This window comes from Macaca thibetana, chromosome 2 (assembly GCF_024542745.1).
Source record: "Macaca thibetana thibetana isolate TM-01 chromosome 2, ASM2454274v1, whole genome shotgun sequence".
Taxonomy (NCBI): Eukaryota; Metazoa; Chordata; class Mammalia; order Primates; family Cercopithecidae; genus Macaca; species Macaca thibetana.
In genome coordinates this window covers 174,122,846-174,136,275 of record NC_065579.1, presented here as the reverse complement: position 1 = coordinate 174,136,275, position 13,430 = coordinate 174,122,846, and the positions used below count along the sequence as shown (strand labels likewise).

The 13,430-nt window shown below is 40.7% G+C and overlaps 1 protein-coding gene across 1 annotated transcript in view; it reads left to right on the top strand.

Annotated features, from left to right (window-relative positions):
- LOC126949306 (cell cycle control protein 50C) overlaps positions 1–12,300 on the top strand; it is a 28,355-nt gene extending 16,055 nt beyond the window's left edge. The window contains exons 7-8 of the mRNA XM_050782085.1: positions 7,976–8,185; positions 11,883–12,300. Coding sequence (XP_050638042.1) covers positions 7,976–8,185; positions 11,883–12,073 — 401 coding nt within the window. The 3' untranslated portion in view covers positions 12,074–12,300. The remainder of the gene's footprint in view (positions 1–7,975; positions 8,186–11,882) is intronic.
- Positions 12,301–13,430: the final 1,130 nt, after the last annotated feature.

Here is a 13,430-nt window from a genome sequence, read left to right as displayed (position 1 = left end):
ACCAAGGAAATAGGATACCTCCAAAGAAACACAATAATTCTCCAGCAACAGATCCCAATCAAAAAGAAATGTGTTCGGGAGTATGTTAATTTGTACAGTTTCAAGAGTTCCTCTTGGAACTGATTTCTAGTCTTATTCCACTGTGGTCCAGGAAGATACCTGGTATGATTTCAGTTTTTAAACGTTTATTGAGATTTGTTGTGTGGAAGAGACAAAAACAATTGATAAATCACTAGCTGGACTAACCAAGAAAAGAAGAGAGATGCTCCAAATAAGCGAAATCAGAAATGCAAAAGGAGACATTACAACTGATACCACAAGGAAAGAAAAGATCATCTGAGACTATTACGAACAGCTAACAAACTTTTATGCTAACAAACTGGAAAACCTAGAGGAAATGAATTCCTGGAAACATACAACCTTGTTTGAACTAAGTTTCAATAAAGATTCAAACTTGTTCAAGTTTGAACTAAGTTGAATTAGGAAAAAATAGAAAACCTGAGCAGACAAATAATGAGGAGCAAGATTGAGTCAGTAATAAAAAATCTTCCAACAAAGAAAGAGCCAGGATTGGATGGATTTACTGCAATATCCTACCAAATGTATAAAGAATAACTAATACCAATCCTCCTCAAACTATTCCAAAAAACTGAAGATGAGGGAACTTTCTATAACTCCCTAATTCTGCAAGACTAGCATTATTACTCTGATACCAAAACCAGACAAGGATCCAACAAAATAAATGGAAACTATCGGCCAATATCCCTGATGAACACGAATGCAAAAATCCTCAACAAAATACTAGCAAATCAAATCCAGTGGCACATCAAAAAAAAAAATACACGATGATCATTACACATTCTATGCATGTAACAAAATTTCACATGCACCTCATAAATATGTACAAATATATCAAAAACAAATAAGTAAAATGTAAATCTTATTTTTATTTTTTATTTTTAGTTACCAGCTCTTACACAGAAAAAGGTGAATTTTTACAAATTTAAAAAATAAAAGTAAATCTAAAAAAGGGATAACAAGCAGAATAATTATTATTCATACATACTCACATGCTTTAATGAGTTTATTGGCCATATCTGTCTTCATTACGTACCTGTGTATTTTTCTAATGAATTTATATATTTTTACCAAGGCGTTGTTAATTTTTTCACAAAATTGTAACTTTTTTTTTTTTTTTTGAGACAGGGTCTCACTTGGTTGCCCAGGCTAAAGTGCAGTGGCTCAATGACCACTCACTGCAGCTTTGACCTTCTAAGCTCAAGCTTCCTCCCACTCAGCAGCCACCCCAAGTCGCCGGGACTACAGGAACATGCTGCCACATCCAGCTAATTTTTTTTTTCCAGACAGAGTCTTGCTCCATCGCCCAGGCTGGAGTGCAGTGGCGGGATCTTGGCTCACTGCAACCTCCACCTCCCGGGTTCAAGCAATTCTCCTGTCTCAGCCTCCTAAGTAGCTGGGAGTACAGGCACATGCCACCACCGCATGCCACCACCACACCTGGCTAATTTTTGTATTTTTAGTAGAAACAAGGTTTCACCATTTGATCAGGCTGGTCTCGAACACCTGACCTCAGGCACCCACCTCTGCCTCCCAAAGTGCTGGGATTACAGGCGTGAGCCACCACACCCAGCCCCCACCCAGCTAATTTTTAAATTTTGTGTAGAGACAGGGTCTCACTATGTTGCCAAGGCTGGTCTTGAACTCCTGGCCTCAAATAATGCTCCTGAGACAAGGATTTGAATGTAATAAATAAATAAATAAATAAATAAGCAATCCTCCTGACTCAGTCTCTCAAAGTGCTGGGATTACAGTCATGAGCCCCCATGCCTTGCCTGTAATCTTTTTTAAAGTCTCATTTAATGGTTAATCAATTGGAAATTGTTTACATCTTTAGCTGATTCTTTTCCTTTGACCCTAACTTCCTTTATTGAGAAATGTTTATGGCCAATTTTACTAAATGGAGGATATTCTCAATTCTAATTTTTTTATGGAAGTATGTTACTATTTTAACCCAAATATTGACATAAGCACTGTCTTTTTGACTTCCCGTAAGTTTTTTTTCTCATTTTGGTTCTTTGGAGTGCACCATGAAATGTAGATAAAATCCTGCACCTTCTCAATATAATATCATTCTGACACAGAAAATTTTGTCCAATTGGAAGTATAGCCAAGTGCAGGGGCTTGTGTCTGTAATCCCAACACTTTGGGAGGCAAAGGCAGGAAGATTGCTTGAAGCCAGAAGTTTGATACTGGCCTGGGAAACGCTGTAAGATCCTGTTTCTATAAAAACAATAAATAAATAAGAGCACTATCAAAAGAGTCTTCACATACGTCGAGATATTCCAAAGCATAATTACAGAATTTTAAAATTAAATCTTATACATATTTTGAACTCCCATTATGTAGTATATTCAATGATTCCCTTGCTCTTTTAGGGGTAAATTTCAATGCCTTCTTGTTTGCAAGTGTGGTTTTCAATAATTACAATTCTCTAAATCTTCTAAAACTAGAGTTTTTGGTATTCCATATTTCAGATACTTTGTTTAAAGATTTTCAACTACTTTGAACAAAATGCAACCAAAGTTAGAGGGCTTATTTACAGAAAAATCTCAGGGTTGTGGTAGGACACATGGTTTGATACAGAAAAAAGTTATTTAGAGGTTCAAACCCTTCTAAAATTCTGTCTGGTTGATGATGCCCAACAATGAGAGACCACATATAATACCACATTGAAGTATTTGTTTAATTTAACATGTGTCATTATAAAAATTTTGCAAAGGAAAATTCAGTTTTTTGGCCAGATGCGGTGGCTCATGCCTGTAATCCCAGCACTTTGGGAGGCTGAGGGGGGGGCAGATCACAAGGTCAGGAGTTCGAGACCAGCCTGGACAATATGGTGAAACCCCGTCTCTACTAAAAATATAAAAATTAGCCGGGCATGGTGGTGGGTGCCTGTAGTCCCAGCTACTTGGGAGGCTGAGGCAGGAGAATCGCTTGAACCCGAGAGGCGGAGGTTACAGTGAGCCAAGATTGCGCCACTGCCCTCCAGCCTGGGCCACAGAGTGAGACTCCATCACAAAAAAAGAAAAAGAAAAAAATTCAGTTTTTCTAACTGTTAATATACAAAAATACTTGAATTTGTACAACTACAGCTCTTCTTTTGATTAACAAAATATTGTAGCCTGTTTGGATACAATTGTGAATTATGTATGTACCATGACTAATTTTAAGTATATTTCTTCTCTGTCAATTTCTCAATTTACTAACAGCATTATCTTTACTCTGATGTTGTGCTCCACCAAATTTGCAGTTATGTTGTCTCTACAGAACCAAACAATTTAAACCTGACTGTTGAATTCTGTTTAAGGGGTTTTGGTTTTTGGTTTTTGGGGTTTTTTTGAGGCAGAGTCTCTGTCTGTTGCCCAGGCTAGAGTGCAGTGACACAATCTCAGCTCACTGCAACCACCACCTCCCTGGCTCAAGCTATCCTCCCACCTCAGCCTCCTGAGTAGTTGGGACTAGAGGTGCGTGCTACCACACCCAGCTAACTTGTGTGGGGGTTTTTTGTTTGTTTTTTATAGAGATGGGATTTCACCATATTGCCCAGCCTGGTATCAAACAAACTCTTGGGCTCAAGTGGCCCACCCTCCCTGACCTCCCAAAATGCTGGGATTATAGGCATGAGCCACTACACCTGGCCAATTGTTGAATTTTGTAACTGAACTTATAGTAACGTTTATAATAATGTCAGAGTTTTCATCATCAAAGATTGAACTTCTAAAAGGTTTGCTTTGACTTCATGAGGAATCAAACCAAAAATCAAATCGTTATTATAATTAACCCATTTGATTTTTCTATTTGAAGTATCTGAATACATTCATATAAAATTGACCTCATTTAACTATTTACAAATTATTTTTGCACTAAGCCAACACATTAAAAGCTGCTCTTTGATTACAAAACAAGAAAACATCAACAACCTGTAGCCAGGCACAGCTGTGCACACCTGCAATCCCTGCTCTCGAGAAGGAGGTTGGGGAGGAGGGTCGCTTGAACCCAGGAGTTCCAGTCCAGCCTGGGCAACATGGCAACACCCCATCTCTAAACAAACAAAACAAAACAAAATGTCATAAAAAAGTGAAACTAGAAGGAAATTCATTTGATCTAAATGAAAAGTCATGCTCACACAATGACATATAAGTGCAATTTCTACAGATTGTTGTCTTTGGACACAATCTTTAAAAAATAAACATAAACTTTTGAAGTAGATTCTAATGTTCTTTGGCAGATGTATATCTTTTGATTTTCACATGGTCATTTGAGACCACTACGGTGCCCATGGTGGGGGGTAAATATCAACCAATATTGCAAGTATAACGTTCAATCATCTTAAAAAACTGTACTGACCTTTACACGAAATACGTGTTTTCCATTTTTTAGCTCTTCACAGTGAAAATGAATTATTAGCAAATAAGAAACTGTTACCAAATACAATAGTTATATAGTCACACCATATAGTAAGTAACAAGGCCAGGTGCAGTGGCTCACCCCTGTAATCCTAGCACTTTGGGAGGCCAAGGTGGGTGGATCACCTGAGGTCAAGAGTTCGAGACCAGCCTGGCCAACGTGGTGAAACCCCATCTCTACTAAAAATACAAAAATTAGCCAGGCATGGGGGCAGGCACCTATAATCCCAACTACTCAGGAGGCTGAGGCAGGAGAATTGCTTGAACCTGGAGGGCGGAGGTTGGAGTGAGCCAACTTCACCCCAGCCTGGACGAAAGAGCAAAACTTCATCTCAAAATAAATAAATATAAAACAAAATAAAGTAACAGAACCACTGTTGCAAGAGAGTTCAAACTACTCTCAGCAGGACTGCTCAGTATCTAGTTCCCACACATGCATCATGTATCCATAACCTAACCCATAATTTTCCACGTTTCTCACTGACCCCATTGATTTGCAGCCTGGCAGCTTCGCACATCTCATAGGCTAACACAGAAAGAAACTATTGCCTAACTGGCTGGAATGCTTAACAGCTTGCATGGGTTACAGGGATATGTTTTATTATGTTTTGACTGGAAGGGTCTCTGGTTGACTTTCATGTATAATCATATGTAAAAGTAAGCATTCCATTCACTGCACATGGACATCTCACACATTACTAGCTAAGATCATGGCTGGATGCTGGAAGGATGAAATTATATGTACCTTGTATGGGATACAAGCTAAATCAGATGAGATAATGAACAACAGACATAAACTGGGACTGTGCTAGGCAAACTGATATATATGGTCACTGTATCTATAATTGAATTACTGTTTTCAAAAGGGACTTGGCCACATTCTGTAGCATGTTCTTACCACATAACCGTAGGCCTATACGCGAAGGGTCCTTAGCTTTCTCTCATCTCCTGCTGCACTTTGTTCTTACCTCTATTGTAAGAGTTACCACATTGTACTCTAATTATCTGTTTATATACCTGTCATGCCCACAGCCTGTAATCCTAGAAGAAAGAGATTGGGTCTTTTGCAGTTTTGTATAAGACATGCTTAGGAACATAGATTCAGGCCATCTTGAATCTATGCTCCCAAGAAAAAAATAATTTTATTAAAAAAAGAAATGCTTATAGATGAATAAATGGATCAATACAAAGGACCCGAATGAACTTAGAAAATGAAGTTGATGTCTCTTAGACCATACTTTTCATACTCTCTGAAGACATGGGATGGCATAGAAGTAGGAGTTGGTAGGGGAGGACATGCTTGAACCTGCATTTTTTTTTTTTTTTTTTTGAGACGGAGTCTCGCTCTGTCACCCAGGCTGGAGTGCAGTGGCCGGATCTCAGCTCACTGCAAGCTCCGCCTCCCGGGTTCACGCCATTCTCCGGCCTCAGCCTCCCGAGTAGCTGGGACTACAGGCGCCCGCCACCTCGCCCGGCTAGTTTTTTGTATTTCTTAATAGAGACGGGGTTTCACCGTGTTAGCCAGGATGGTTTTGATCTCCTGACCTCGTGATCCGCCCGTCTCGGCCTCCCAAAGTGCTGGGATTACAGGCTTGAGCCACCGCGCCCGGCCGAACCTGCATTTTTAACAAGCCCCCTGGGTGATTCTGATGTCAGTGGCTCATAGGACACACTGCCTTCAGTCGTGAGCTCAGGCCAAAGTAGACAGAAGGTGAAGTCCACGGTGCAGGTGCCAAAGGCAATTTCAATTTTGATCAAAATTCTTCTAGCATCAGTGATTGAGGTCTTGGGAAGAGCCAAAATAAGTAGACTGTACAATATTTGCAGAAGATGCTCCAGCAGAGGATTATTTCTCAAGGGAATATAAGTGTAGAAGCATATGTCAGCAGATTAACCCAACAACACTCCACATATACTTTTACAAGCATCACAGCCCAAGCTTAGAAAACAGGTCTGGGTTTCTTTTAGAACATAGTTTAGTCAGTAGTCAGAGTTGAGAAAGAGTGACTCCCTATTTAGCATTCTAGCATCCTACAAATAGTAGAACTGGCTTTATGGGAGTACAATTTTCATTAAGCAATTTACTCTTTCTGGCTAGCTCTTTACAATTCTTAATGGTTTTTGTCATCAGATTTAACTGGAACCTTTCATCCCTTTATCAAGCACGTATTTAATACCTACTATGGGCCAGGCACTAGACTCAATGCTAATGAAAACACAGATGAGGATGACACTGTTCTCAGATCTCCTATAGAGTGGGAGAGACAAACATGCCTCCTGCTGTAAAGTGGGAAGTGTGAGAATGACGGTAAACCCAACGGCTCATCTCCTGGAACCACCCTCCACCCTGTGCTTCCAACAGTTCTGCAGCTCCCAAACCTACCAGGCTTCCTGGCTTGAGAACAGGCTCACAATGCCTTTGCTTTCCACTTCCTCCCACTTACCAATTTCTCCTCTCTCCTTCCAGCTTTAGCTCTTAGATGTAGTGCTGCAGTGAACATCTATGTAACCCAGTCTTCATGCCATGATTATTTCCTTAGAATACATTCCTAGAAACAGAATTTCTGGGCCAAAATGTATGCAAAATATTAAAGCATTCAATGCATGTTCCTAGATTGCCGAAGAAGTTAGTGCACCTATCTGCTCTGTACAAGAGTTCTCATTTCTACTGCCTCTTCAATGGTTGTCACTTTTTTGTTGTTAAATATTAACCAACTTTTAGATGAAAATGGTATCTTGGTTTAATTTGCACTCCTTAGATTACTAGTAAAATTAAATAAAATATATTTCCCAATAAAAGTTTTAAAGAGGTATTTCCTATGTTTATCACTGAATGCAACCACCATGATCATTTTGTTCTATTTTTTTAAATGCTTTATATGTATTGAATGTAGTTGAAGACACAGTATGCATATAATTTGATAGTCCGCTTTTTTTTTTTTTTTTTTTCTTTTTTGAGACAGAGTCTTACTCACTCTGTCGCCCAGGTTGGAATGCAATGGTGCGATCTCGGCTCACTGCTATCTTCACCTTCCAGGTTCAAGCGATTCTCCTGCCTCACCCTCCCAAGTAGCTGAGATTACAGGAGTGCACCACCATCCCCAGCTAATTTTTGTATTTTTAGTAGAAATAGGTTTCACCATGTTGGCCAGGCTGGTCTTGAACTCCTGACCTCAAGTGATTCACCCACCTGGGCCTCCCAAAGTGTTGGGACTACAGGCATGAGCCCCCACACCCAGCCAATATTCTGCTCTTTATTAACTTAATGAAAATATCATGATCATTCCTTTAGAATCTTTAAAGCCATTATTTTTCATGGTTGCACACTCAGGTAGCTAACACACACATACACACTTTTTTTAAAAGTATAATTTCTATTTCTATTTCCTCAAGAATGCAGAAGTTCTTTCATTCTCTACATTCTAAAGAAAGCTGAAGAGAATAGATGATTTTTTTTCTCTATCATATCACTTATTTTCTTCCCACAGGAACCACAAAGCCTCCAAACTGGCCCAAGCCTATCTATGACTTGGATAAAAAGGATCCAAGAAACAACGGCTTCCTCAATGATGACTTCATTGTGTGGATGCGGGCAGCTGCCTTTCCCACTTTCAAAAAACTGTATGGTCGACTCAATCGAACACACCATTTTATAGAAGGCTTGCCTGCTGGTAATTACAGTTTCAACATAACCTATAGTATCCTTTCATACCACTTTTCTTTCTGGAGATGAAAGAAAACCTGGCTGCTGGTTGTTGAGATTCTATACTTTTCTATTTTCCAATCAAATCTGTATACCAAAAAAAAAAAAAAAACAAACATGTGTAAGGGAGGATAAAATTCTCCTATTCCCTCCCAGGGGTTAAAGCTGGGACTGACAGATTAACAACAGAAAAGCATATGAATGTTATGCCTTTACACGTACATGTGAGCCCTTACAAGAAAAATGGAGACTAAAAAAAGAAGTGACTAAGTCTAAGTGCTCATATGCTAGGCTGAACAAAGAATGGCAATTGTAGAAACATAACTAGGAAGATAAAGGTTAGTTTAGCAAGGCTTTGTTTGTTGGTTTGTTTGTTTTTGGTTTTGGTTTTGCTTTTGTTTTTGTTTTTGTTTTTGTAGAATTCTCTCAGTCTCGACTCTCTGGGAGGCCGCGGCAGGCAGATCATGAGGTCAGGAGTTTGAGACCAGCCTGACCAACATGGTGAAACCCGGTCTCTACTGAAAATACAAAAAAAATTGCCAGGCATGGTGGCACACGCTTGTAATCCCAGCTACTCAGGAGGATGAGGCAGGAGAATCGCTTGAACCTGGGAGGTGAAGGTTGCAGTGAGCCGAGGTCGCACCATTGCAGTCCAGCCTGGGTGACAGACTGAGACTGTCTCAAAAAAAAAAAAAAGAAAGAAAGAAAGATTAAATAATACCAGGCCTAGAGATCTGTTAAAAAAAACTGTGAGAAGCATGCCAGATAGGATGGGAGGAGATGGAAGACTATGAAAATAGGAGTTTGATAAGTAAATATAGACTAAAAATTACTAAAACTGAGCCTACAGAACCTTTTATTCTAGGGAAAAGTATCACAGACCACAGGAGCTCTGGACTCAAGGGACAGGTCCAGTTCATCCAAATCCACGTGAAGTGTGCGACAGGCTCTACACTGAAGACGCCATGTTCCTCCCTCCCTTAGGCACAAAGCCAGCATGTGGGAGATGGTGCCCTAACGATTAGGGATATAAGGTCCAACTTAGGAGACATATGCTTATTTTTACTTTTATTTACATATTTACTTTTGAGACAGGGTCTTGCTCTGTTGCCCAGGCCAGAGTACAGTGGTGCAGTCACATCTCATTGCAGTATTGACCTCCTGGCTTCGAGTGATCTTCCCACCTCAGTCTCTCAAGTAGCTTGGACTACAGGCACTCACCACCGTGCCCAGCTAATTCTCTCTCTCTCTCTTTTTTTTTTTTTTTTTTAAGAGATGGTGTCTCCCTTGCTGCCCAAGCTGACACATGCTTAAATATGAGTCTGAATTTTTTCACTTAATGTAAAAATACAAATGTAGCTCTTGATTTGAAAACAAACAGAACTTAACTTTAGCATGGCACCAAACACTACCTTTAAGAAATTATATATTTAAATGCAATTTACACTAACTCTGTTCTTTAGATTGAAGTTTAAAGTCTCCTCCTGATTCTCCCTGAGGTAGCATTCTCTGGAGGCGGAATCACATTCCAGGGCTTTTACATGACTTTGAAATTGCAGCCCAGTTAGCACCGCTGTGTTCATCCTCCCCAGGCTCCTGGCTCGTTGTTCAATGGGACCCCTAATGAGTCAATTTTAACACAAAATTGTCCACCTCCTTAGTTTCTTTACCTTTCAGGGAGGCTGAATAAGAAATTCTTGGGGAGAAGGGAATGACAGCATGTGCTCCAGTTCCCTGCTCCAACTTTTATTCCTTTCCATCCTAGAACAGGTGTGTGGACATCTCCATCCGGACAGGGAAGTGGGCGCATTTCTCAGTCAGAAAGGCCCCCACTGATGAGATGCCATCTCTGCCTCTCAAATTTTTGTCTTCTTTTGTTTACTGACCAGGTGGAGCTATGCCTTCAGTTAGTTCCTTTAGCAGGGTGTCTAATTCTGTGAAAATGAAAATGAAAGCCACAAATTGCCTCTCGTGGAGCATTATAGGTACAGATCAAAGAGTAAACTCTTTGAATAAGAATTTCAGCAAACTCCTCTCTCCCTCAAAATTATTATTATTATTATTTTATTTATTTATTTTTTTGAGATGGAGTCTCGCCTATGGCCCAGGCTGGAGTGCAGTGGCGAGATCTCGGCTCACTGCAAGGTCCGCTTCCCGGGTTCACGCCATCCTTCCTGCCTCCTCCTGAGTAGCTGGGACTACAGGCGCCGCCACCACGACCGGCTAATTTTTTTTGTATTTTTAGTAAAGACGGGGTTTCACCGTGTTAGCCAGGGTGGTCTCGATCTCCCAACCTTGTGATCCACCCGCCTCGACCTCCCAAAATGCTGGGATTACAGGCGTGAGCCACCGCGCCTGGCCTCCTTCAAAAAAATTTAAGCAGAGGTTGAAAGTTGCTTAAAACTAGTCTCTCAAGTTAGGCCTTCTGATTCTGTCAATTTGGGGGCTGCCTTACCATTAAAGCAGTTATGGGTGCATTCAAGGAGCAGGAAGAAAACTTCATGCACTGCGATACCACAATGCGTTAGGATGACTTTGGGGTTGGGAGGATGAGGGAGGGGCATGTTCCCAATAACAGAGACATTCTGTTTCTCCTCTCTGGACATGCTCTCCCTGGGTGACTACATTCACAGTCATGTCTTCATGCTAATCCCTCTCAAATGAAAATCCGTGTACGCAGAACTTCAATGCTAAGCTTCAGGACTATACCTGCACTACCTGGGTAGAGCTCTGGTGTGAGTATCATCCAACCAGACTAAGAAAGTGCCTACCACTTCTAAGGGGAAAAAAGATGTTCTGTGTATGAGGAGAAGACCCTCTCATAGAGAACTGAGGGAGGGAGAAAACAGGCAGATGGGTTGAGGTGGCACCCAAGAACCTGGTGACAAGGAGGAATTCTGACGGAAAAGGAGAGACAGAACTAGTTCCCTACTACTTTTCCTTGTGCCTTTAAATAGCACGTTGCCAAGTGATTTGAGGCTCTTTAATAGCTTTGCTGGGAAATGCCTCTGTCCTGTGCCGTTGCTATGAGAAGCCTTTCTTTGTTTATTAGTTTGGTTTACAAAAGGCACCAGATGTTTTAAAACCTCAGGCCACATGTATAATCAAAATGACATCATTAGAATGCTAACGATAGCAAACCCACTTCAAACACTTTCTCCCCAGCATGGGGATACTGGCCTTGCCAAAACCCAAATGAATGTACCACCTTTAGTTCGACCACCAAAAATGTTTTGTGATCTTTTTGTTTGTTTGTTTGTTCTTCAATCCCCTTAAAGAATTTTCCCTGAGGTAGGAATTCAAACCTTAGCCTATTAAAGGACTATAGCCTGCCTGGGTTTCCTGATTCATATTTAAAAATTTACGTTTGTATTCTTTTAATTTCCTTGGGTTTGCCAAAGGAAATTAAATATATTTGTTCATTATTCAGTTGTCTGTAAGTCATTCAGATCTGTGTCAGAATCTCTTTTGTAGCTTACAACTATGTAGAGGGAAGGCTTGTTTTCATTTTCATTCCAGCAAGATACAGGGCAGTGCTTGGTAAAGATTAAGTTGCACCATATGAGATTAAATATTTCACCATTTTTTACCAACAAAAAAGCGCAATTTTATATACGTCAACCTAATATATTCAGTATACGCAATACTACAAATGTGAAGTGTTGAGACAGATCCTTAACAGGTCTTCTTAGACTTCCCAGTGACCAGGTTCCAAGGAGAAAAATCAGTTGTTCTCTCCACCCTGACATGGTGTGGGGGTAATAGCCTTTTCTTAGGTCTTGCCTACACAGTGACAGGAGCTATAACATGGTTGGCCTCCTTTGCCATGATGGCAATTCACATCACACTGAAAAACAAGCAAATGTCCTTCTTCCATCAGTAAAGTCAAGCTTTAAAAAGAAAAGGAGGAAACAAAAATGGACAGTGAAGTAACAGAACCAAAGATGTCTGAAAGGCTTGAAATGACTGGAATGTTTCAACAAGGGGAACTAGATTGACTGAACTAAAATCAATTTGAAATAGATAATGAAGAGAATTTTAGAGTTAAAAAGAAGAAGGAGGAAGAAGAGGGGAGGCATAATTATATGTAGTAAAATGTCCTTGGTATGGGGAGAATAAATCACTCTTGAGCTCTAGACCAGTTCTCCAGTATTTATTTGAAGTCCTTGAGCCTAAAGGCAGGTGAACTCCGTAAGAGAGTGCCATCACCAGAAAAGAGCAAGCAACCTGGGGTGCCCACGTTTAGGTGAGTCCTAACCATCAGATCAGGCTCAAACCATGAGTCTTCACTGGCCATCTGAAATTTTCTTTTTTCTTTTTTTTTCTTTTGAGATGGAGTCTAACCCCGTCACCCAGGCTGGAGTACAGTGGCACAATCTTGGCTCACTGCAACTTCTGCCTCCCAGGCTCAAGTGATCCTCCTGCCTCAGCCTCCTGATTAGCTAGGATTATAGGCGTGTGCCACCATACCCGGCTAATTTTTGTTATTTTATTTATCTATTTATTTGTTTGTTTGAGACAGAGTCTTGCTCTGTCACCCATGCTGGAGTGCAGTGGCATGATCTCAGCTCACTGTAACCTCTATCTCCCAGGTTTAAGCAGTTCTCCTGCCTCAGCCTCCCGAGTAACTGGGATTACAGGTGCATGCCACCACGCCTGGCTAATTTTTGTCATTTTAGTAAAGACGGGGTTTTTCACCATGTTGGCTAGGCTGGTCTCGAACTCCTGACCTCAGGTGATCCACCCGCATCACCCTCCCAAAGTGCTGGGATTACAGGCTTGAGCCACCGTGCCCGGCCTAATTTTTATAATTTTAGTAGAGTCAGGGTTTCACCATGTTGGCCAGGCTGGTCTCAAACTCCTGACCTCAAGTGATCCACCCGCCTTCCAAAGTGCTGAGATTACAGGTGTGAGCCACCGCACCCGGCCTGAAATTATTGTAGCCACCCCAACAATTGTTGAACTAAATTGAGCATCAGGATGATTTTTGAAAACTGATTTTTTTAATGCTCTCCCTTTTCTATAGAGTTAAGTCTTGTTTTTTCCACTAAGAACAGACCAAGCAAAGGTTATGACAATATGCTTAGCTCTCAAAATACAGCCATGCACCAAAAAGAAGGGCCAGAAACTTTCCTAAAGTTGGCCAAGAGGGAAGCATTGAAAGTGACTGATTCTCAAAACTGTACTCAGCATGTTGAAGGCACAACAATTCTAGAACTTATGTTGGGATGACGTGTTCT